The 24,598-nt window shown below is 46.5% G+C and overlaps 1 protein-coding gene across 27 annotated transcripts in view; it reads left to right on the top strand.

Moving 5' to 3' along the window:
• TCF7L2 (transcription factor 7 like 2) overlaps positions 1 to 24,598 on the top strand; it is a 200,085-nt gene that overhangs the window by 170,947 nt on the left and 4,540 nt on the right. For 4 of the 27 annotated variants that reach the window (XM_060099343.1, XM_060099295.1, XM_060099316.1 and 1 more), the window contains 9 exons: positions 3,217 to 3,349; positions 5,658 to 5,760; positions 7,994 to 8,080; positions 13,044 to 13,184; positions 13,747 to 13,906; positions 14,277 to 14,384; positions 19,394 to 19,442; positions 20,039 to 20,089; positions 21,405 to 21,477. In XM_060099343.1, the coding sequence (XP_059955326.1) occupies positions 3,217 to 3,349; positions 5,658 to 5,760; positions 7,994 to 8,080; positions 13,044 to 13,184; positions 13,747 to 13,906; positions 14,277 to 14,384; positions 19,394 to 19,442; positions 20,039 to 20,089; positions 21,405 to 21,477 (905 nt within the window). Of the gene's footprint in view, positions 1 to 3,216; positions 3,350 to 5,657; positions 5,761 to 7,993; positions 8,081 to 13,043; positions 13,185 to 13,746; positions 13,907 to 14,276; positions 14,385 to 19,393; positions 19,443 to 20,038; positions 20,090 to 21,404; positions 21,478 to 22,093; positions 22,167 to 24,598 lie in introns of all 27 variants that reach the window. The other 23 variants (XM_060099472.1, XM_060099498.1, XM_060099436.1 and 20 more) reach the window with 13 other exon arrangements.

The following is a 24,598-nucleotide window of genomic DNA, read 5'->3' as shown; positions in this document are numbered from 1 at the left end:
TACCTCTGAGCTTCACTGTTGCCCAAATGCTATCTTCATCCTTCAGTGGACAGGCAGAGAAAGAGGGTCTCCCCAGCGTTTCCTGCTTGGAAGACAGCCATGGACTATGCACTTCTGAACCGCAAACAGAACCGTGCCATCGGGCAGCTTCTCCCGAACAACACAAATAACAGTAATAATAAGCCACCATTCCTGTGCTTACCATGTGGCAGGTTTTGTACTAAGCCCTTTCCATGGATTCTGGCAGAACTAGGACACGGCTCATGACCAGGACTCAAGTCTCTGGACGTCGGTGCTTGTCTGGGATCTCGTGGTTCTCTGGTCTAGGGGTCACGGCTACACCGAAGAGACACCTGTGATAGTCCGTAGGCAGCCCCCAGACGCCTGGGTCCTGAGCCCAGACCTACCGAATCGGACCCCTCCTGAGAGATTTCTTAGTATCAGGAATCCAAGTTCGTGATAAGCATCCTGAGAGATGCTTGACTCGACCAGAGCTGGGCAATGCAAGTCTCACTGCCCTTTTCCCATCACAGGTTTATATACTTGCTTTCTTCCACTGCTTGCGGTGGTCTCGTTCCCTGGAAGTCCTTCCAAACTCCTAAGTGACGATCTTCCCTCCCTTGGGCTATCTGTGGTTCTTCCCACGGGTCCCACAGTTTCTCCACACTTATTTTAAACTGTCTGGAACTGGTCTGCTTTCTTTTCTTTTTTTAAAATAAATTGATTTATTTACTTATTTTTGGCTGCGTTGGGTCTTTGTTACTGCACACGGGCTTTGTCTAGTTGCGGCGAGCGGGGGCCACTCTTTGTTGCGGCTCATGGCTTCTCACTGCGGTGGCTTCTTGTTGCGGAGCATGGGCTCTAGGCGCACGGGCTTCAGTAGTTGCAGCTCGCGGGCTCTAGAGCGCAGACTCGGTAGTTGTGGCGCACGGCCTTAGTTGCTGTGTGGCATGTGGGATTTTCCCGGACCAGGGCTCGAATCCATGTCCCCTGCATTGGCAGGCGGATTCTTTTTTTTTTTTTTTTTTTAACTTATTTATTTTATTTTTGGCTGCATTGGGTCTTCGTTACAGTGCACGGGCTTCTCACTGCGGCGGCTTCTCTTATTGCGGAGCACAGGTTCTAGGCTGGCGGGCTTCAGTAGTTGTGGCTCGCGGGCTCTAGAGCGCAGGCTCAGTAGTTGTGGCGCACAGGCTTAGTTGTTGCATGGCATGTGGGATCTTCCCAACCAGGGCTCGAACCCGTGTCCCCTGCATTGGCAGGCGGATCCTTAACCACTGCACCACCAGGGAAGCCCTGGTCTGCTTTCTTTCATTTCAGTGGGTGTGTGTCTTTCCAACCAGATAGAAAACTTCTAGAAGGCAGCAACTGTCATTTTCCTTTCCTCCTAATGGTCTCCACTCCATCTGATATGTTTTGTCTCTTGCTGTTTTCCCTCTCCACCCCAGCACACAGTGAGAGCTTATTTGTTGGTTACTTTTCAAGTTGTCCGAAACAGAAATGGTTCCTAAAAGACTCCTCAGTGCATGACCATGAGATGCTGGCACTGGCCTTGGAATGGCTGACCTTCACTCAGCTGACTTGGGCCACGTCCACACCTTCATAGCTGCTGACGAAGGACGTGGTACTGGGTGCTTTTAATTTCGATGTTGTGATTGCAAAATGATAGCTCACGATACAAGGCTCCCATGAGCCACGAGCTACCGTCTTTCTCTGAAAGTGTCCAGTTGTTTATAGGAATCATTAAACTCGGCTGTTGGGCGTGTTGGCTTCTTTTTCTGTGTTTTTTTTTTCTGGGAGCATTTAGGAAAGCCATATTTTTCTTTCCAAACATACCCATGAAAAAGTTAGAAGCGCCTTTTAAAATGCCCTCCCCACAATGAACTGTGGTAAGAAATACTCTTACTATATCACACCCCTTCTTTCTTCACCCATTAAAAAAAAAAAAGGACAAGAAGAAAAACATAGAGAACTCACTGCTTGGTGGTCCCTGAACTCAAGAGGCGCTAGTGGGCAACACTGGAACCTTCCTTCTTTTCTTTTAATGCAATTCCTTTTCCTTGATGTTAATGCAAGTTGTGCCTTCCTAAAAGTAATAAAAGGAAATGAAGACACGTTCTAAAATGAAACTTGACTCTAATCCATTCATCATCTAATACTAGCCTCTTTATCTTTGCTGGTACCTAATCTGGTTAAATGTCCCTGTTGTAGGATTTTAGTGAAAATCCTCTATTGGGAATAGGGTTTTTTGCAATTGGATTACTCTCGGTAAATGGCCCAGTAGTTCGCTTGTCTCAGCTTAAGTTTTTCTTTGTGATCTTGCTGGGCTGAGTTATAGCGTCTCATAGTGGGCCGGGGAGGGGGTGGTGGAGCCTGGGGTGGGGGAAGGAGCAGAAGATAGTTTGGGAAGGTCTGGTCATTGCAACTAGGAAAATCTTTAAAATGGTTTTCTTTTTCTTTTTTTCTCCTTTTCTCCACCTAGCAGCTCTTCCCAAACGTAAAAAGGCCTTGTACTTTGTTTTCTAGAATTGCCCATTTCTAAAATGCGTACATACCTTTTATTAGCCCAATTCATCATCATCCAGTTAATTTGTTAGCATTCCCCGGGACTTCCTAATGAGATTCCTAATGAACCTGGGCTGCTGTAATATGCATAAAATATGCAGGTGCTCGCCTGGCAGTTTAGAGCTTTCTGGTAAAGTTCACACTCCCAACCAAACCATGAGTGAGGCTTTTCATCCTGGCTGTCTGTAAAGGATTGTAGTTTGCCCACTGATTCTAAGGGGCCAGGAGGGGTTCAGAGCCTGGGGTGGTGGATAAGGAGGCTGGGTGGATGGGATTAGGGCCCTGCCAGGTTTCTTGTAACCAAGGGTTTCCCTAGCTGGTTTTCCTAGCCGGTCCCCTGTGAAGCCTGCCTGCCTCCTGAAGGTCCCTCCCGTGGGCCCTGGGGTAGGAGATCCCCGCCACCTGCAGGAACACAGTAGGAAGCCAGGCCCAGGGGGGAGGTAAAGACTGAGGCGCACCTACCCAGAGAGCTGAATCACAGCTGTCTGTTATTTTAGGACATGGACCAGGGCGGTGGGCGGAGTTGACTGCATCTTACAAAGTCCAGGTTGGGAGGGTGTGGGGAGTGGTCAGGGCATCCTGAGGGTCGGGAGTCCTGGGCTGTCGGAACTGGCGTGACGGTGTCCTTCTCTGTTCTTTCCCTCCCCACAGTCGAACAAAGTGCCGGTTGTGCAACACCCTCACCATGTCCACCCTCTCACGCCTCTTATCACATACAGCAATGAACACTTCACGCCGGGAAACCCACCTCCACACTTACCAGCTGACGTAGACCCCAAAACAGGTAGGCCGAGTGCTTGGGTGCAAAGAGAGTGTGCTGGTCCCAGGGCCACCAGAGGACCTGCTGGGGAGGGATGTTGACTTGGGGACTGGCTGCAGTGGTGATGGAGAGGCTCCCGTTCCTCTCCCGGATACTGACAAGGAAGCTCCTCGGGGAGGCCAGAGCCTGGTGAGGGAGTGGATCTCTCCTCCCCTTTGGAGGAGTCCATTTGCAGAGCTAAGGATCTCTTCAGAGCTCCGGGTGCGCCTGCAGGGGCTGTGTTGGGAACCTGGCTAGGAGTCCCTCGGTGATTCTTAGGAGTGGCTTATAACTCCAAGAGCCTCAAACAGACTCGGAGGCAGTAATAATTTCGGAGGCATGTCATGGACTCCTCCTCAGCTCCTTGGGAGTGTGAGAGCCCTAACAGCATGTTTCCCTGAAGCCCCAAGTTCCTTGGTGGCTAAGGGACTATAGTCACTTGACGGTGACTTGGTGCAGCCTCGAGAGACCACATCACTGGGTTCTGCATTCTGTTTGCTGATTTCTTTGAGTTCTTCCTCCCCTGAAATATCCTAGGTATTTATTATCAAGCCCGTTTTGCAGATGGGAAGACCCAAGTCCAACATGGTTTCCTCATTGCATCACGGAACAACCAATAGCGTCTCAGGCAGAAGATGCCACATTACTCCAGCTTTTATACTTGTCCCTCCTTTCCATCCCACGTGCTTTTTCCCTAAAGAGGAGAGAGGGAGAAGGCGAGGTTACGTATAGCTCCCCTGCAACAAGATATAAAACAAGGTGGGGTGGTCTTGGGAGAACAGCTAAGGCCAAGGGTGTATCTTTCTGGCTGGGCGATGCACTGGCTGGGGTTGGTTTCTCTTCTCAACTAGTTAATTAGAAGGATGGATTCAGAATGGCTATTCCCATGTCACTTTGTCGGAGGGAATTGTTTGGTGGTGAGCTGAGGTAGACTGCCTGTTCAGGCCGCCTTGGCTGCTCCTGAATGAAGCCACACATTAGCTGGCTTTCACCAGCTTCTGAGCCCCCTTTGTGCTCGTGGGGGACCGAGCCTGGTGCTTGGACGGCTGGAGGAGGCTGCCAGCCGGCCCCAGGCTCCACGAGTGAATGGCAGCTTCAACGTCTCATTTAAATAATGGTAGTACAGGGAATAGCTTTTAAATGGTTATCGTAAAGCATATGATTAACGTCTGCGGACTGTTTACTTTTCCTCTGCGAATGTTCTTTCAAGTGTGCGAATGGCTTGGTGTAGGGTCCAAGCCCAGCTAATCTGTTTGGTTTTTGTAATAGAGAGAAAGCAATGTCTGCATGAAAATGTCACCCAGGGAGGCTTAATTTACAGATTAAAAGCTTCCTGAAAGAATTAAAAAAAAAATGAAATAGTTTTCATCCGCGAACACGCAGCTCATGCCCTTCAATACTGTTTTAATTCTGAGGAATTGTTCGTTTTGCTTCCCACTTGAGCTGCGTAGATCTGCTCCTCTGGGTCCAAATTGCTCCCAGCCCTCTTGATTTCTAAGGATTGATTGCAGGATGTGTTCCTGTGGAATTAATAACTGTGTGGTGGCACAGACCTTCAGAACTCACTCCTCAGCCCCCATGGTCCAGCGGTACCCAGTCAGCGGGTGGGTTAACTCACGCAGGTGACTTGGTCCTCTAGAAAACCAGGCTCTAGAACTGAGTGTACCAGGCCTCCAACATCTCCTGGTCTGTTCAGTTCAGATTCTGCCTTGGATAATATGCCAAGGCATTGTGTGAGTTTCTCCTACAGCTCATCTTCAAAGTGGACTTGGACACATTTAAACAGAATTAACTTTTTTGAAAGAAGGCAAGGGTAACCTTTCAAAAGCCATAACTCAAAAAGTATATTAGAAACCAGAGGAGTAACTCATGCAGGTAAGTCATTAGAATTAAAAGGAAGGAGGGAATGGACAAGTTGTGAGGACAAAGGGATTTAATATTACTTGATCCCCTACTATGTGCCAACCCCTTTAGATTTCTTTTTTTTTTTTTTCAATTCAAATAATCATACCAATCACTTAAGGCAGAAATACCCAAGCTGGCATTTTCTGAGTTCGTCTGCGTTTAGCCAGTGTATGATCCATCTAGAGTGAGATAAACTTTTCAAGCTGCGGCAGAGGGATAATGAGATGAAACTTACCAACAAGTTCTTAGGATCAGAATCATGCAAAGAACCTCATGCTAGGATTACAGAGGCAATGTCTCCCTTTATCCTTTACCTGTTCCCATCACCTGACAGTTTCTCTTTCCTTCTCTCCCTCTCTTATACCTAAAATTCTGCTTCTTCTCTCAGGAATCCCACGGCCTCCGCACCCTCCAGATATATCTCCGTATTACCCACTGTCGCCCGGCGCCGTAGGACAAATCCCCCATCCGCTAGGATGGTTAGTACCACAGTAAGGAGTTCCATTTTTTAATTTCCTTTTTGTTTCTCACACGGGCACATGCTTATTATTTATTCTGTGCATGTATGTTTGTGTTCGCAGAAGACAGAGTTGGGGAGGGAGGGCCGTCGGTGGGAGGTCATGGGGAAGATGCTTGCTGAAATGCCCTGTGGAAAAGCAGGCAAGTCAGTAGCCATTCAGGTGGATGATGTAAGAAAAAGGCTGTTGGGCTTCCCTGGTGGCGCAGTGGTTGAGAGTCCACCTGCCGATGCAGGGGACATGGGTTCGTGCCCCGGTCCGGGAAGATCCCACATGCCGCAGAGCGGCTGGGCCCGTGAGCCATGGCCGCTGAGCCTGCGCGTCCAGAGCCTGTGCTCTGCAACGGGAGAGGCCACAGTAGTGAGAGGCCCGCATACCGCAAAAAAAAAATTAAAAATTAAAAAAAAAAAAAAAAAGGCTGTTGATACTTGGCATTCTGAACCCGTGGTCCCCAAAGGCCCTAGGTTCTTCTCTGTGAACAAAGGTACCCTTAAGGTACTTTGGGAATTGCAGAAGACCCTGAGGGCTTCTCCCCTGTGAAGCTGATCGTGGCTCTTCTGCAGGTGGCAGCCCAAGCTGGAGTCCTGTCATTGGGTTGAGGCAGCGGGGGGTGGGTACAGACACAGCCTAGTTTTGAAATCTGGGGGTGGGAGTGGGGGGTTATAACTCCACCCCCCATCCCAACCATCACTCCCAAGATTGACAACCACAGTGGAAATTTGTGTCTATTGAGAAAGCTCCATGTTACTCAACCAGCATCTCTCTGAGAGTCTTTGCATGTTGAGTGCTTCACCTAATTTTGAGGGGAGTGGGCGGGGCAGCTGGAATCCTCACTCCAGCATGTGGGGCCTTCCTGTCAACCCTAGGTCCTGGCAGCGCCCAGATCATCAAACTGCCTTTTACAGTTTGTCTTCCTATCGCCCGGGCTTGCTTTTATAGTACCACCCATTAACCTTCCTTAGTTAACTTTAAAAAATGTGTGTTTTAAAAATCACAGTAGAAAGGCGTTTAATGTTGTAAGCATACTGTGTGTGTGTTTGTATGCATGCGTGTAATATGTGCTTTACGATGGTGTGCTTTTGTATATATATTTCTCCATGTTTATCGGTGATCTCTACTCTTTAAAAAACACAGGACAATTTGTTGAATCTTAACAGGAGTAATTCCTGGTAAAATTCTCAAGTTTGGGTCTTGGGAAAGACATACTTTTATAGCCTAAGAAGATCCAGTTTTGGAGTGGTTCACCTCCTCCCCTCAGTTCTACCCTGATTTCTCTAGCTGAGCATGTTCTGCACTTTAAAAACAAACAAACAACAACAACAAAAAACCCATCTTGTATTATACAGTAGCTGTATTAAATACCAACCCTGGGCCGAGTTTCTGTTTATTTTTTGCTCCTTAATTTTGTTAGGGAGGGTGGACATGGATGGGAATGTGTGTCCTATTTCATCTTCAGTGGGTGGGACCATGCCTCCAATAGTCCTCAGTCATCACTTACCCCATTCAGCTGATGGAGGGAGATTTGAAGGATAGATAAAAAGGAATAGCCAACTCAGACAACCCTCTGTCAGAAAAAGTTGTGTGTCTTTCATGAGGATGCTATTTTGCATGTTGCTGTATTTTTTAATTATTGTAATGAGGTGTGATTGTCTATTGGTTACCCACAATTCTTCTTGGGGACTCTCCCCGCCGGTAACTCTTGTCAACACTTGTTAATTTGACAAAAGGCTACAAATTAAGCTCTGTTAATTTAATGTTTTCTCACCGAGATCTAAATACTGAAAGAGGCCCAAAGCGCAACTGAAGTCCTTTGATTCACTGTACTTTATTTTGGTATAAATTTACATTCATTATTGTTTTCCTTTGGATGTGTAGCCCTCAATTAGTGTGATGGCTCCATTAAAGCAAGCGAGACTTCGCCTTTAATTATTACAACAAAACACCTAGTTTCAGCTTGGGGAGAGGGTCTCTATTGACATAAGCAAAGGTTATAAAATTTAATTAGCCATTCCTATCAGATTTATGGCATTCAAATTGTTCTGTGTTTCTTCCCTTTGATCCTTCCTGTACAATCCCCAAGATTTTTGTTCTGAGAAAATGAGAATAAAGCTTACTGTGCAGAGAGAACTTTTCCTTTTTTCTTCTTTTCCTTTTCCCCACCTCTGCCCCTGTTTGCATACTCTCACTGTGTACCCCCTCTTTGTAGGCAAGGTCAGCCAGTGTACCCCATCACGACAGGAGGATTCCGTCACCCCTACCCCACAGCTCTGACTGTCAACGCTTCTATGTCCAGGTGAGTTCCAAGAAAGAGGGCATTCAACCAAGGCCATGGGTCACTTCTCAGAAAGTTCTCTAGATGCTCCCAGACCATCCAGGGACTGCTGCTACATGTAGTTCTAAGGGTATAAGACCCACAGTGCGTTAGGCTTTCCTCCTAGAAAATACTGAAAAATTGCCCTGAACTTCCCAGGTAGATGATGGCAGAATTTCAAGGTTGAATTTCTGAGTCAGTATGTTTAAAAAAACAAAACAAAACAAAACTTAAGAAGGCAGGAAGAAGTAATTAGGGCATGTAGAGCTTTTTAAAGTGTTACTTCTCTGTTGCCCTAAACCAGGTAAGAAAGGAAAGCGTTCAGGTAAGTTTATTATTATACAAAGAAGCATTTGAGGAAAGGTTATCAGTCTTTTCAAAGCTCCAGACTCTTAAGCATCAATAAGAAAGGACACCCTGCTTCCCCCACCAACCCAAACACACCTCTCTCTGAAGTAGCAGTGTCCAGTAGAAATATAAGGTGAGCCTTATATATAGGGAATATACATAAGGGAATTTTAAGTTTTCTAGTAGCCACATTTTTTAAAAGGAGGAAAAAAAAAACCCAGACAATTGTTTTTAATGATATATTTTATTTAGCCTAATAGAATCAAAATATTTTTCATTCTGACATGTTATCACTGTAAAGCAACTATTCATGAGATTTTACCTTTTTTGTATTCAGTTTTTGAAATCTGATGTGTATTTCACACGTACACCATATTTCAGTTGGGCCTGGACACAGTTCAAGTGCTTAGTAGCCACATGTGGCTGGGGGGGGGGGACCACGTTGGCCTGTGTAGCTCTAAATTTTTGAAAGTTAAAAAATCATATGCATGTGTACATTCACCTGTCTTTCAGCATATAAATGTATATATAATACAAACACACATATACCTGCCTACGTGTACCTAGATCTTTCTAATCCCCATGTTCTCCTTTTCCCCCTTCTAATTAATTCTGGCTAATTTTTCAGCAACTGCTAGTTTATTTACAAACTGGTTGGCAGCAGTATGTTTAAGTAGTCACTAATTACTCCTAATGATAGTTTTATTTTCTGTTCATCTGATTTTCAGTCAAGTTAATTACATCGGTGGAGGTTTAGACTTTCCTGATGGACTGCAACAACTAATCCATTTTGAGGATGGCACCTAATTAAATCAGCATGCATTACATGGCAGAGATGCCATCCCCCAGCCTCTTCCCCCAACCTCTGTAGCCAGCATGAGGACCCAAGACCAGAGGAAGGGTTGGAAAGGCAGGCCAAGATGCCTCTTTTCCTACTTACAAAACAGTGATTTTGGTGGAGGGAAGGGTAAGAACCACAGTCATTAAGAAACACCAACTGTAGCATCTCTAACGTTTGTAATTATGCCGTGGGTATCATGCAGCTCATGAAGATCCATGTCCCATACGTGATAAATCATCTCAATTTCTAAATCCACACCAGTATCGGTTAGGCGGGAAGATGCTTGTGGGTCGTCTTCTCCAGTGAGAAGAGGAAAGTTATCCTCATTAAATAATGTCATCACAACCTCGTGAAGCCTGGGAACGAATAGGGAGCCTCCCAGGAGGAGAGCTGCTTCTGAGCACCTTATAATCCACAGCTCACCCTCCTCCGAACCAGCATTCATAGAACGCATTGTTTGTCGTGTTTGTTCCTTCGGTGCGTTCCAGAGGTTAAAAGCGGTGCAGTAATCGTAGGATAGGGATTGAGGTTAAGCTTATCGATTGAATTATCATTAGGAGGTTAGCCAATGATTTCCAGGTGAGCAGGGGGTGGAGGGAAGAAAGGGACCGGTGGGAGGGAAGTTTAGGGGGCTCGAGGTGCAGGGGGGAGGTGGCCGATTCCCCAGGTAGGCCTTATGAAAGGTAGCGAGTTAAAAAGAGTATACAGCAAATTAAATACATTATTGTGGTAATGGGGCGACAGAAGTATGGGTCTATTATACTTATGGCAGTTATAGGGAATGTAGGCAGCTTGCCCTGTTCCAGAACACCCTTTGATATTCATTCTCTTCAGCAGCGGGGCCAGGGCTTCTCAGCATTAAGTGATGGGTCATTATACTTTAAACACCATGGAGAAGCCTAGATTGGCAATTAAACAGCTCTTGCTGACACTCACTTGTGCCACCCTGTGACCCCCTTTAGATTGAGATGTTGGAGCTCCGGGCCCTCAGCCTGCTAAATTGGCGCAAGGCTCTTCTCCTGACGAGAGCGGGCTCTGAAATCCGCCGGCTTCAAAGGGAGAGAGATCATGTATAAACCATAATGTGGGTGCACCGTGGCTCACAAAAAATAAGGCAGGAAGAGATGAAATGTTACAAGTGCAAGGGGGGAAATGAGAGAATAATGACAAACCTAATGCAGCTCAAAGCAGGCTTGTTGCACAGGAAAATGCATCCCACTGCTCGTGCATGAAATCAAGGCCTGCAGAAGATATCCAGTTAACAGAAACGTGTCAACAGTGAAGGAAGGTGAGAGTGAGGAAGGCAGAAGCCCCTGAGACAGCCAGAAACAAAAATTAGTTGTCCTTAAGAAGTTAAGGTTCATCATTATCTTCTGGCTTGGAGCCATGATAGCAGATGGGGGGATATAATGAGCAGCTTGGAATTTTTAGGGTGTTTATTGCATTGCATGAAATAGTTGTCTGCAGAAAGGAATTTCTTACACGAAGGTATGCGTATAGCCCATACACACACACATAACACACACACGTCTCTTTCTCTGCTATACATTTCTCAGGTATAGGAATATGTATGTAGGTATGTGAACTTGGAAGTGTTTGGTCTTCATGGCTACACCGGAAATCTTTCCCCACCCCAGAATGTACTCAAACTGTGGTGTCTCCCTGTGGTGTTTGGTGTGTGTACACACACACACACACACACACACACACACACACACACACACACACAGAGTGTTTTTATACACCCCCCCCGCCCCCCCCACCCCCCACCCTGTACACATATTCTCATTCAGCAGGAAGGGAACATATGTATTTGAGGAATGTCAAGCCTTTAAAATTCACAGTAAAAGCTGCCGCTCCACCCACCGCTTCACCCAAGGGCTTCGAAGAACACATGTTCTTAACTTATGTTTTCTCAGAGGCCTTCGAGCTCTGGGAAGGAACAGGGTGTAACTTGGGAACCCAAGTGCCTCCCAAGGCTTTACTTTTCATTTTTTGGGGGGCGTGGGATTAGAAGTTCTTTTTATTCTTTCTCTTATTTTCTCGCTCTTTCTCAGGGTTTTTCTTTTCTTTTTCTTGACACCCTAAAAGAACTCGCATGGTTCTTAATGAAAAAATCATGCCATTGTTACCAAACTTTGATACTGACTTAAACTGGGAAAGGCAGCCACGGGAGAGGGGCCACATCAGCGTAGAAATTCTGAGTCAAATGTCCACTCTGCTTCTGGGCCCCCTTCAGAAATCTACATTATTCATTGATATTTTCTCTGTTGATCGACGCAGAGTCAGTTAGGACTTTAATTTTTCATAATTTTTCAAATGAACATTTGCTGCATTCTTTTGGTGAAATGGAAGCCACTTTCATTTCCAGTCCATATATGAAAAGAACCTTGTAGATAAGTACAGGATCCTTGTGAAATAACTGTCACAGCAAAGTCTCACTAGCACCTCAGTGCCCAGCAGAATTAGCTTCCTAAAGAACAGGTGCTCATTCCCTGGGGGGTACAGGGGGTGGTTGTGGTTTGGATTTATTCTGAAAGCAACAGTTGCTTGATCTGGGATCGCCTTCACCTGAACTTGTGTGAACTTGCGTGATCTTGCCAGGGCAGAACCTGGGGGCTGCCGTTTTGTTTTCTTTGGGGGAATCTCCCCTTGTAGTCCCTCGCCCCACTTTTCTCTACAGTAGTATTCGTTCCTTTAAGAGGGTGGTTCTTCTAACCCAGAACAAATCATGGTGACTCCAAGCATATCAGAAAATGCGAGAGCTGTTTGTCGGATCCTGTTGTCAGTTTGCAGGTGGACCAAGAGCATTTTAAAATTAGCTCTGTATGTCCTGGCTAGTTTGCATGGTTGAGAAATGCCAATTCATGGCCTAAACTGTGTCTGAAAAAACTTTCCTAAGAATAAACAGTATTAGAGGAAAAAACACCAACTTCTCTTTTCTTTGTTAACAATTCTGACCATCATTTATAAGGCCTTTCAATGCATAGGCAGTGTTTTAAGTAAAAGTAATTTAGGAACCCCAGAATTTTAGAGTGGGAAAGGATGTACAAATCAGAATTCAAAGCTTTATTTGTGGGTGTGTGTGTAAAATACTGCTTTGGGGTCATCTTTGATACAAACTTATTTAAAACGTCCGTGACCTATGTTGAGAACCAGATAGGAACTATTTGGATTTCCCCGATCTTTCTGCCTCACTCTCTCCCACTCCTGTCAAAGCGATGGGGGCACAGCAGCACAAGAGAAATAAAAATATTACTGCACCCCCATCAACAGAATGAGGCCTAATGAGGCATATGCAGCATTGTCAAAAAATGTGTGTATACTTCAGCCACATTAATATTTTATTTAGCTGTCTATATGCAACAAAAGATTTCACCTTTTATTCTAGTGCTGATTAGGACTTAGGAAATCGTCTTCTTAGATGTCACTAATAATGTCCCCCCAAACCTGTAATCTCCAGCAGGTAGTCCAAAGCCTACTTTTCCACCCAAGTATATGGGCTGAACTTGTCTTTTGCTAGAGATGTTAAAAATCGTAATGCCTCATGTCAGTAGCAATAATGAAGGGGGAGATTGGCTTTAATGACATTATAAGAATCATTATGTTTAATTTATTGCTAATTAATGCTGACAGGTTTCATATGCCTTGGGTTGCTTTCATGTGAGTGTTATGTGCTGTTTCTTTTTCTTTTTTAAAAATTGTGTGTACACATCCCTCCCCATTCATTCATTTTGATTCTGACAATTTACACAGCTTTCTGTCTTCTAGGTTCCCTCCCCATATGGTACCACCACATCATACTCTACACACGACCGGCATTCCCCACCCGGCCATAGTCACGCCGACAGTCAAACAGGAATCTTCCCAGAGTGACGTCGGCTCACTCCACAGCGCGTAAGTGTCCTCCTTCTGATCAGTTTCTCTTTTGCCGCGTGCTTAGCCGGTGGCTCCTGGGTGGTGGCGCCCTGTCCAAGGTTGGCTGCGCTGGTGTGAACTCCAGGACACACCCAGCTTTACAAAGAGGGAGACATGCACCACGCGGGGCTTCACGGCTGGCACCCACTGCGGGGGAGAACACAGCCCTTTCTTTGTGTCCTCGGATGGACTGGGATTTGCAACCACTTCCCCGTCCCTGACCCCTCTCTGTCCTGCGAGCGTGAGAGACACCAGCTGAGATGGAAACGGCCACAGTGTGCTTTCCCCTCCAGCTTGGGACAACTGTATATTTGTGAGCCTTGAGGAAGTGATAACAAAATCTCTCACCCCTCCACCCCCCTCCCCAACCGGTTTTTGTGCCATTTTCCAGGATGGAGAAGAGACCCAAAGCGGGAGTGTGCTTCTCCTTCCAAACTGCTAAGGGTATCGAGGTGGCGAGGAGGTGGGCTTTCTGCTGCCAAGGAAGCGGAACCTTGCGATTGTTTATTGGGTGGTGTCTGTCTCTTTTGTCTCCATCCAGAAAACATCAGGACTCCAAAAAGGAAGAAGAAAAGAAGAAGCCCCACATAAAGAAACCTCTTAACGCATTCATGTTGTATATGAAGGAGATGAGAGCAAAGGTTGTAGCCGAGTGCACATTGAAAGAAAGCGCAGCCATCAACCAGATCCTGGGCCGAAGGGTAGGTGGCTCCCCCGCCGGGAGAAGAGGGCCAGGACAGGATGCAGTGGGTGGGCTGGCACATGTCCCTGTCCCCACTGGTTTGGAGAGTCCTTTCCCTTTAGCCACACTCTGACTCCTTCCATGGCCAGCGTGGAGTTGGGACCAGTAACCCCAGCACTCGAGTGAGGTTCAGCCTGGTCTTCCCCACCTGTAGAGACAGCAAGAATAGAACAACGTAGGCAAAAAATCCGGTTCTGGCTGAGCCCTCGTGTTAGTGCCGGGCCCCTGCAGACGACAGCATTTCTGATGGAAGCGCTATCCATCCTCCAGCCACAGTGTGGTCTGTGACGCCTCTGCCTCTCTCTCTCCCCCCACTGTGTCCCCTCCAGTGGCACGCACTGTCCAGAGAAGAGCAAGCGAAATACTACGAGCTGGCCCGGAAGGAGCGACAGCTTCACATGCAGCTGTACCCCGGCTGGTCCGCGCGGGATAACTATGTAGGTGGTTGCTTTTTCTCAGGACTACAGTCTGTAGAGATGTGTTGGTTGTCCATCTGGACAAAGGGAACACAACCTGCCAACACAAGTCAGGCCTCAGTACCATTCAGTCTGCCCAGTCCTGGGACCGTTAGCATCTTACCCGAGCACCAGGTTGGAGGATTTTGTCTGGCTTCCTGCAGGGCTCCCATCAGCATGGGTTAGTTCTTCAAGGAAGAGGGATGAGGCTGGTGTTCTAATGTTCCAGCTCAGGGGACCCGTGGGGTCAGTTTAGGGCTGTTCACACCTTCTTGTCCATGTCTTTGAAGAGACGTGGCTCCAGGTAGACACCCAGTGAGGCTTGTGTGCTTCTCAGCAGTGAGGGTGGCCTTGCAGAGAAGACCAGTGGGTAGGGGTGGAGGGAGAGCGTTTACTTCCTTACAGCTGTTGTAGCAGGGCCTTCATTCACCCTTAAGAGGGAAAAATGAAACCGTTGCCTTAGGCTGTGGTACAGTAGAAGTTGGAAGCCTAGTTCATCCTGAGAGGAGGGCATGATGGAAATATCCTTGAAAGTAGCCAGTAGCAGTCATCCTTTGGCAGCATGGGTGAAGTGACTCAGGGCCCAACAGGGAAGGGAGAAAGTGTGTGTGTTGTGTGATGTGTGTGTTCCTGGGCTCTCTTTGTTGGCTGCAGCATTTGCCTAATTTCCTCCCGTGGGTTTTAGAAAACACCGTAGGGTTGTTGTCTTTACTAATCACAGTAATAGCGACACTCAGGATTCTTCTCTTCCCGTAAACTGGCTCTCGTCCGTTCTTTCTTATTTTGTATTTTGCCCAGGAGCTCAAGTTCTGGGCCAGCTCTCCTTGCTAAATGGATGAAACGTCTCTTATTTTGCCTCATACTTTATTACATGGCATTTGGTTTCATGAAGTGATTTTTACCATCCACTTTTTGGGGAAAAAAACAAACCTTGTCTTAATGCCAGTAGCAGCCTTCTCCTCCCAGTTCTTTCTTGTCAGTGGCACAGAGCCGTGGATGATTCTTCTACCCATCAGTGCTCCCTTACCTAGCTCTCCCCTGCCCGTCATCCGTGGTGAGGAAACTCTCTGTGTATGTGGCTTGAGGTCCATTCAGTTATTGCTGATTGTGAACTTACTGTGCACACAGATTGTGGAGATTCAGAGTTAGATCAGAACTCTGTCAGAACTTACCAGCCATTGGGAAGTCACAGACATCTGCGTGGATATGTGGGTCCTGAGTGGGGGCTGTTTTCTGCTTGCTCTGAGTAGCAGTTTCATCACTTTTTAGTCTCATACCTATAAACACACGCTCGCTTCTCTGCTCTTTGCCATGTGGATGGGGGAGGACCGAGACGCCCATGTCTCCCTCATTGCTGCCACCCATGTCCCCGTAGGTCCCATGCCTTTAGCTGGTAGCACCAGACTGTATTCCTCCTGGGAGTTGAAACAGGAATTAGTGCTGGTACTTCTCAGTGGCACGTTTGCTCTGCTCAGAGCCCCTGTCACTCACAGATGGTCAGGCACAGGGTCTTAACTGCTTGGGACCTTTCCATTTGTCCTCAGCATGTGTGCAGTGGGGAAGCCTTTCTTCTGGAGCTGAAAGGAAGAGGATAAGAAAGTTAATGCTCTCCCACAGGCTTGCTGCTTGCCCTCCCCTGACCTCGAGGTGGAGATTGCCAGCAGCAGGCAGGCTCTGCAGCCTCCACATATACAGCCATCTCATTTCAGGACAGCTTGCTCTCCTGGTTTCGGGTCAGAAGTTCTTAGAGTTCATCTCCAGCTTCTTCTCCTTGCTACAGACCCAATTCTTCGAGTAATCTAGAATGGTACCACAGAGAGGAATTCAGCTACACTATAGGTATCCTATCCCCAGTAGACATTTTGGGTCATGGTAGGGCCTTCATGTACAGCTGTGCAGGGCGTGCACTGCACAACTTTAGAGTGTGCCATTTACACCACGGTCGATGTGCATGGTGCCCCCTGGAGTTGTGCTGGGTGAAATCTCCACAAAGGTGCAAAGCTGACTTTGTGAGAGCTTCGAAAGAATGCTGCCATGGACTTCCCTGGAGTCAGACAAGGTATTGCCCAGGGTTTTCTGTGAAGTGCTTTCTAGGTTTCAGAAGATTCACGAGACGCTTGAAATGACTTTAGCTCAGTTTTACGTTTGGATAAGGTTTGGTATAATAGGGGAACCCCTGAAAAGACTTGAGAGAAAGTTTAGAGGTAGGTCTGGATTTGGGGCTGTAGGAGCTTTACCTCTTGTAAGGGGTGCTGTCATTCCTTTATCAGTGGTTCATTACACATGAGTTTGAGCACACACAGCCCTCCTTTCCCCCCTCCCTCCCTCTCCTTCCTTTCTTCCCCCTCCTTCCCTCCCTCCTCCCCTCCCCCAGGAAATGGTCTGTGGAACAAGAATTAGAGCGAAACTGTTTATAGATTTGATTGTGGTGGGAACTTGTTAGTATTTTTTTTTAAACTGACTTGAAATAGAAGCTTCTATAAATTACTTTGGGTACTGTAAAGTTCAGAAGGTTCTTGTAGAAAAACTTTTCTGAGCTTATCACCTTATCCCTCTTTTCACGTTCCTGCTTTTCCAGCCCGGTGGTGACAGAAGCCTTTATACACTCTTAGCAAAATAGAGTTGAGTAAAACAGTCACATTTGGGTTGTTGGACTTGGTACATTCTGGAACACAAGAAGAAACATTTTGGTCCCACAGTGATATCTAACCCGTGGCCTTGTAATAGAAGTTATTTCCTTTCTAGCTCTTCTCTGTTAGGTTAACGAGATAAATCCCAGGCCATTTGCATATCTTGAGCCCCGAGATAGTGGGATGGCCGCTTCCCTTGAAATGCATCTCCCTCTTCACTACTTAGTGTTTATTTCTTCATGTCCTCTTCCGATTAAAACGAAGCCCCTGTCCTCTAGAAGCCTTTAGTCTAAACGATCATTGCCTCACCCATGAACATCTTAGTTATGTATCCTAAACAGACAGCTTCCCAGGGGTAGCGGATATTTTCCCCTGCCTATCAGAACATATTCAGGAGATTGGAAATGGGTGAGCCCTGTATTACAGATGACTGGGAAGCCCTTGGCTACATGGATGCTGACACCACCTGGAGTTGAACTGTTTCTGTGCCCCACTGAGATTTTCTTTCAGGTTCCTAAATAAACTGAAACTAGACCCTCCTGCCTGTTCCAAGATGGCCAGGCGGCACTTTGCTCCTGACACAGGAGAGACACAGACATGAAGATGGGCCGCTGGGGTTCATGAGAAAGCACACAAACTCCTTTTCTTTTTTTTTTTTTGCGGTACGCGGGCGTCTCACTACTGTGGCCTCTCCCGCCGTGGAGCACAGGCCCTGGATGCGCAGGCCCAGCGGCCACGGCTCACAGGGCCAGCCGCTCTGCGGCATGTGGGATCTTCCCAGACCGGGGCACGAACCCATGTCTCCTGCATTGGCAGGCGGACTCCCAACCACTGCGCCACCAGGGAAGCCCTCCTTTTCTTTTTTTTTAACTGGATGCCAAGGAACATGAAATGTTTCCAATGGAAACACTGAACTGAAGTCCCAGAGAGATTTCCCAAGAGGCATAGGCCCCCAGATCTGAGAGGCTTTCTCTAGAACTGTTGGTTCTCAGCGCTCAGCTGGATCTAAAACTCAGTGGCATCTCTGCCTTGGGGTTCTCCTTACAGGGCCTTATGGATTCTCACGTTTTCTACCAGTGGCTGTTCTTGTCTCTTCTTGAGTTGACATCAACATACCCTGAGAACTTTTAGGCAAAGGTTAATATTCAGATATTCTGAAACTGATAGACATGTCAGACCACCAGTTCCTTTTGTTTGTGACACTTCGTATATACCAGGCAGCTAATTCATATGGATGGGACTGGAGCTAACGGGGTGAGGGAGAACTAGTTTCAGATCTGGAAGGGGGCGGGGGTGGTTACCTCTACAGAGTTCTTCCCTACTCCCATTCCAAATCCACAGTCGGGAACAGACCGTCAAGATATCAGGGAGGGTCAGATTGGAGAATGTGAATCACTCCATGCAGTGTACCACCCGTAATCCATTAAGAGCCTTCCTCGGAGGGCAAGGCAGTAAATAGGTAGGCAGTGTAGCCTAGCGGATAAGGGCTGTGGAACCAAGATCGCCTGGGTTCCCATCATGGCCCCATCATCTGATAGCTCTGTCATCTCAGGAAAGTGCATGCACTCCTCTGTGCCTCAGTGTCCTTATCTGTAAAATTGGAATGATGATCACACCTGGTGTATAGGATTGTGTGAGGATAAATGAGTCACTAGGAATAGCACACTTAGAATCATGTCTGGCACATAGTATGTGATCAATAAGTGGTAGCTGTTATTACTAAGAGTATTATAGTCGTTACGTAAGTGGAAAATGGCGAGAGCCGAATGTTCCCCTTTATGGATGTCCACTCGGCAGTTTGAAAAGGAGCTCAGATGGTTTCTGGCTCTGTTTCACCTTTTTTCTCCCCTTCCGTCTTTAAAACCAAGGCCCACGCTACAGTGCCAAGAAAATCCCCTACTAAGGCTTTTATGTTTTGATTCCGAATGAGGCCCATTTGGCCTTAATAAGAGATTTGCGTGGGGCAAGGAGGCTCTCACAGCCGCCTCAGTATCCTTCTTTTGTCCCTTGGTTCTTGGGCCACTTCCAACCCTGTCTCTCCACACCTCCCTGAATCTTCGCCATCCAGTTCTCCTCTTCCCTTTTATGGATGCTCGGGGTCAGGTTTGAGGATGGACATAGACGTATGGGAAAAGAGGTCTTTCCTCTCTCTTCTGCTGGGCGCGCGTTCCTTCAGCTGGAGCACAATTGAAGGGTGCTTGGAATAAAGGGGGGTGGGGGGTGGGAAAACACTCAGGAGCCAGTGTGGATGGAGATGGCAGCCAGTGCCTCTCCTCCTGCCTCCTTTCCAGGTGAGCCCAGACGCCCTCCTCCCACTGCTTCCTTAAATAATTCCCTGTGTTTCATCTGTTCATCGTCTAGGGGAAGAAGAAGAAGAGGAAAAGGGACAAGCAGCCCGGGGAGACCAATGGTAAGTTTGAATAAGCAGGATGGAGAAAGGGAGCGGTACTCTGAGGACCACTCTTTTATGTCAGGCTTCTATCTGGGGGAGGCAGGAGAAATTCAAGGCCAGGACATTGTTGGCGGTGGGGGGGGACCCATCTTAGCCAGGCTTTTTGTTTATGCATTTTAATTAATTGCTTCATGACTGCCCTTTTAAAGCTAGTAACATTTATTGTTGCATGAAAAGCACATTGTTAAGTCTAGTGGAATGTGTTTTAAAATAACTGCAGAGCCTGTAAGTGGAGAGCGGTAGGCATGCCTAGGCGGGGATTTATACAGTCTGCTTATTTTGTATGTGTCTGAGTAGGGAGAAGGAGGGGGCTAGGGAAGCAGAAGGGGTGTGTGCGAGTGTTTGATATTAACTGGGCCGTTCCTGAATGTTCTGATGCATGCCTTTACAGTGGTCAATTGCACCCAATTTAAATTAAGGAGGTTTGTCATTCTCTAGAAGAAATTAGAAATACTGCATAGGCAATCTCAGAGGTCCCTTTGAGAAGGCCAGGCTTTTACAAACAACGACAAAAACATTTTGAAGGCTTTGTATAATTTGTTCTTTTTTTTCAGAACACAGCGAATGTTTCCTAAATCCTTGCCTTTCACTTCCTCCGATTACAGGTGCTAATGTCATTTTGAGTCATTAAAATAGTTGATAAACTGTTTTTTTAATTTTTCTTGCCATTATAGTTTTATTAACATGAAACACATATGACCTTTGAACGTTCTTTAAAATGACCATCTACACGGTTTCGTATGTTTCGGTAGATTTTTTTTTCAGTTGCTTTTGTTGTTGTTTTTTTAATTTAATTTAACTTCTGCTTTGTTTATTTATTTTTCCCGTAACAGTTATTTAAGCCATGATGACAGTGATTTAGAGTTGAACTAACTGTGCAAATTGAATATGCAGTATTTCTTTAAAAGAGACTGGTAAAAAAAAAAAAAAAAAACAGAAACCAACAACAACAAAATGGAAGGAATTCAGTAATAAACCTCCTTAATCTAATGGCATTTTTTTCATCGCTCCCACTAAGTTTTCTCACGCAAGCATGCATCCGCAGTATGATTTTTTTTCCTTTGCTTTTTTTTTATTTTAGTTTTTTTTCCTTCCTTTTGCTTTTCTGCTCATAACTTGCAAATCCACTAGCATTTCACTGACTGTACCTGCTTAAATGCTGCTGTGAGCTTCCAACTAACTCTTAACAGCTCATTCACACAGCCTGTTGACCTTTATCTGTTCCTCTCTTAATATTAATGAAAATAGATTTACAAAAAGAAAATATGAACATTCCAAAAGCTGCAATATCCCAGTACCACAACCCCCTTCTTTCTTTATTTCTTTCTGTTTTGTTTCGTTTTGTTGTGTTTTTATTTGTAGTTTTTTTTTCTTTTTTAAACTGTTGTACTCTGAGAAGAAAAAAGCATGTGACAAACTTAATTCCCTCCTTTGCTTTATTTTCTTCTTTAAGAAAAACAAATTGAGAGAGACAGAGAGAAAAACAAAAAAAAAGCAGAACCAAAAGAGGAAAAACATTATTTAAAACTTAGTTCTTCACTATCTAACTTCCCTTTATCAGTTCAAACCGAATCGGAGAGACAGTCCTTAAAGAAGGGATACTGCAGCTTTATTTGCAACAGCTAATTTCACAAGTTGAATAAGAATGTGATTTTTTTACCTTTTTTTTTTAAATTAAAGAAAGTTAAAAACGAAAGTCAATATTATGTAATTAGTAACCAGGTCATTGATTTATTCCCTTTTTTATTTTTATTTTTTTCTTATTTGTATCTTTCTCTTCCCCCCTCCTCTCTCCTTCCCTCTCTCTCCCTCCCTCCCTCTCTCTCTCTCTCTCTCTCTCTCTCTTTCTCTTCTCTCCTCTCCCTCTCCCTCTCTCCCACGTCCTCCTCTTCCGCTCGCTTCTCTCTTGAACTCATTCAGACCTGAGCGCTCCTAAGAAATGCCGAGCGCGCTTTGGCCTTGATCAACAGAATAACTGGTGCGGCCCTTGCAGGTGTGTATAGATTTCCCAGATTCGCTGTGCTGGTTTGCAGCTGGTCTATTTGGTCCTTTCCCCCCTTCTCTGGCCTGTTGCTTTGTAGCTCTGTGTGTGGATCTTAGGAGACAGGAGGGCGCGGGACACTGCTCTGTGAGGGACGTGCTTGTCCTCCTCGCTGCTGCTAGCCAAAATGCCACTGTAAAACAGCATCATTCGTGCCTCCTCGGGTCAGCGACAGCAAACCCCAGCGCGCCCCCTCCCAGGGAATGTTGCCTGCCAGCCCCTTCCTCCCGACAGCCCAGGATGGGGGCTCAGTGACATCCATTGTAAGCCTGGCCTAGGTAGAAGCAAATAACGTCACCTGTTCCCCTCCTCTTCTCTCTCTGTTTTTATTTTTTCCTTGTTGTTTTTTGGTTTCTGGTTGTTGTTTTTTTTTGTGTTTTATCGTTTTATTTTATTTTTTTTCTTTTGACGCATAGAAGTCCTTTCCTTTCATGTCCTTGGTGAGGGAAGACAGTCAAATAGAACCGAGGTGATAGCGAAGACAAGTCAGCCGTAGCTGAGATTTCACATCCAACTGAGCACGACCCACCATTGTGTTGTATTTTTTGTGTTTACCTTATGCTAACAGATGCAAATACTCCAAAGAAGTGTCGGGCACTGTTCGGGCTTGACCGACAGACTTTATGGTGCAAACCGTGCAGGTATATTCCCTACTGCGAGGCCTTTGGGAAAAATCAAAGCATTCTGTCCTTCTGGTACCTTAGTGTGTCAATATATTTTGACCTCGTTCCTATCTACTTCCCCGCTGGCATCAATGACTAATGATCCTCATTCTTCAAAATTTCCTTGCTAATTTTATGCCGTGTCCTCTCCCTACTTTTCTCTTTCTCTCTTTCCCCTGCTCTTACAAATAACATATCCCTGGTGGTAGGACCTAGACCACAGCCCTCACAGACCAGGACGGGCACTTATCCTTTTGCTTTGAAAGCCAGCATTCTGGAACTGGCCCAGCCCTGTCAATGCTTCCGTGGCATGTCTGTAGGACAAGAGAGAGCGCCACCACGTCCCGAGGTTTCAATGAGCTCAAATTGGCAGCAATAGCATTCCCATGCACTTGGAGTCCAGACACTTGGAGAAGGGCTCTGGGGCTTCTTTTGGTTTCGTTTTGTTTTTTTGTTTGTTTTCTGTTTCAAAACCACGTCTCTGGACAGAGGAGCTTGGTTAGCTGACATTGTTTTACAGTGCTGAAAAGAAGCGTGGCATTGAACGGCATGCACCAGCTACAGGGCTGCAAGCAGTGAGTCGTGCAGTCACGTACTGCAGTGCTGGTAGCCTGCAGAATGAAAAATATATATCTATACATATATTTAGAGAGACAGAGAGAGCACTGGTTCCAAAGTGAATCAGAAGAGGCCAAATTAAACGCCTGTGTTCCACCTGCAGGTTCCATCCAACCTGTAATTTCAGGGAAGGTGAAGGTGTAGGTACTTCCTTCTTGGTGGAGGGATACCAACTAGTTCCTGTCTCATTTCCTTTCCTTTAATGACCACCTTTGGTTAAATTTGTTGTTTCTTTGTTCTGATACAAGCAGTCTTTGAATTTGGAATATTATGATGGTAGGTATCTCAACACCCAAACACGCTCCCCTGTCTGTAGTACCTCCCTTGTCACGTGTCCCTCTCCTCCACGCCCTGCCATGTGTTCCGTGTTTAGACGTTAGCTCAGATGTCCATTCCATCACGTGCATGCCCACCAGTCTCCTGTGTCTCTTCCTCCTCCCCTGACGCCTAACGAGAGATGGGCGAAGTGCCTCGCGTTGAGCAAGCGTTGAGGGGAGAGAGGCTGCCCTCCACCGGCGACCCTCATGCCCATTGAGTGAGGACCGGGGGCCTTGGGTGCACGTCCAGCAGGAGAGGGACCCCCCCCACCCCACCCATTCTATGAGTTGATTGACAGTGTCCACGGAGGTGACAGATGGCCTTGCCACGCAGTTCCGGGGTCTTGTCTGTGCAACAGAAAAGAGTTTCACGATGCAGTTGGTGGAGGGTGTTAGCCATTTCATTAGGGCTGGCCTGGAAGATGGGAACTCTGCCGACCCTATCTATCTAGGCGGTGAATTTGTGTCAGGGTTTTATTTGCGCTGAGTGGGAAGATAATTAGCTACGGAATCCCGCTCTGAGACGCCTGCTGTGGTGAAGGGTTAGCTGATCGCAGTGCCCACTCCTAAGGGAGGGTTTCTCACGCTCTGTAGAAACACACGGCCGACACCATTGTGCGCCCCTCGCAATGTGGTTTGTTGCCTGGTTTGTGTATTGTATTTGTGGGAGGTGAGTGGTGGCTTGTGAATCCCTTTTTCTGCTTTGGAAGCAGGTAACTGCAAGTTAGACTTGGCACTTTGGGGGGTGAAAGTTAATCACGACCAACATTGACCAGACAGTCCTTTCTCACACCCAGCTGCACCTTGCTTAAAGTGGAGTGTGGAATCCTCCTCAGAAAGGAGAGTTTTCATGACATTTTTACAGAACAAAAACCACCCCAGGCCTTCGGAGCTGCTTCATCAACACGGTTCCTCTACAGTGCAGCTTGGTGGCGGGGGTGGGGCAGCTGTCAGTGTGGCAGCGCAGGTGCTCAGAGGTCCTTCCTCTCTCCTCAGCACCATCCTTCCTCTTTCCCGCCTCATTCCCGCCTCGGCACCCTTAGACCTTCCGTGGTGGCCCTCCTTGCTCTGCTGGGGGTGTCGTTTCGTACTCTAAAAGCTTTAGCAGATGCGTTTCTGCTCCTTTAAGTGCGTAATTCCAAAATAGGGTCAGGAAGGACTCTTGCTTTCCTTTCAGAGTGAGTCCATGAGAAGCTAAAAATGGATTTTAATTTAAGGGGCCACCCCTTGCTGGGAGTTGGAGCGTAGGTGGGGGAGGGTAAGAGAATGGGGTTTGTCCCTTTTTTCCTCAATGTTTCTTCTTGACTTTGCCAGGATCTAGCTTGATGCTAAATCAGTGAGACAAAATGTGCTTTAAAAAAGAAGTTGCAAAACGAGGCATTTTCTGGCCTGTCCGAAACGGACGTGTTCCACTGCTATCTGCTCCGCCACCTCTTAGAAGGAGCGGTCGCCCTGTCAACATAGTCTTCGTGTCCC

Source organism: Mesoplodon densirostris, chromosome 1, assembly GCF_025265405.1.
Source record: "Mesoplodon densirostris isolate mMesDen1 chromosome 1, mMesDen1 primary haplotype, whole genome shotgun sequence".
Taxonomy (NCBI): domain Eukaryota; kingdom Metazoa; phylum Chordata; class Mammalia; order Artiodactyla; family Ziphiidae; genus Mesoplodon; species Mesoplodon densirostris.
This window is presented reverse-complemented; position numbering and strand designations above follow the sequence as displayed.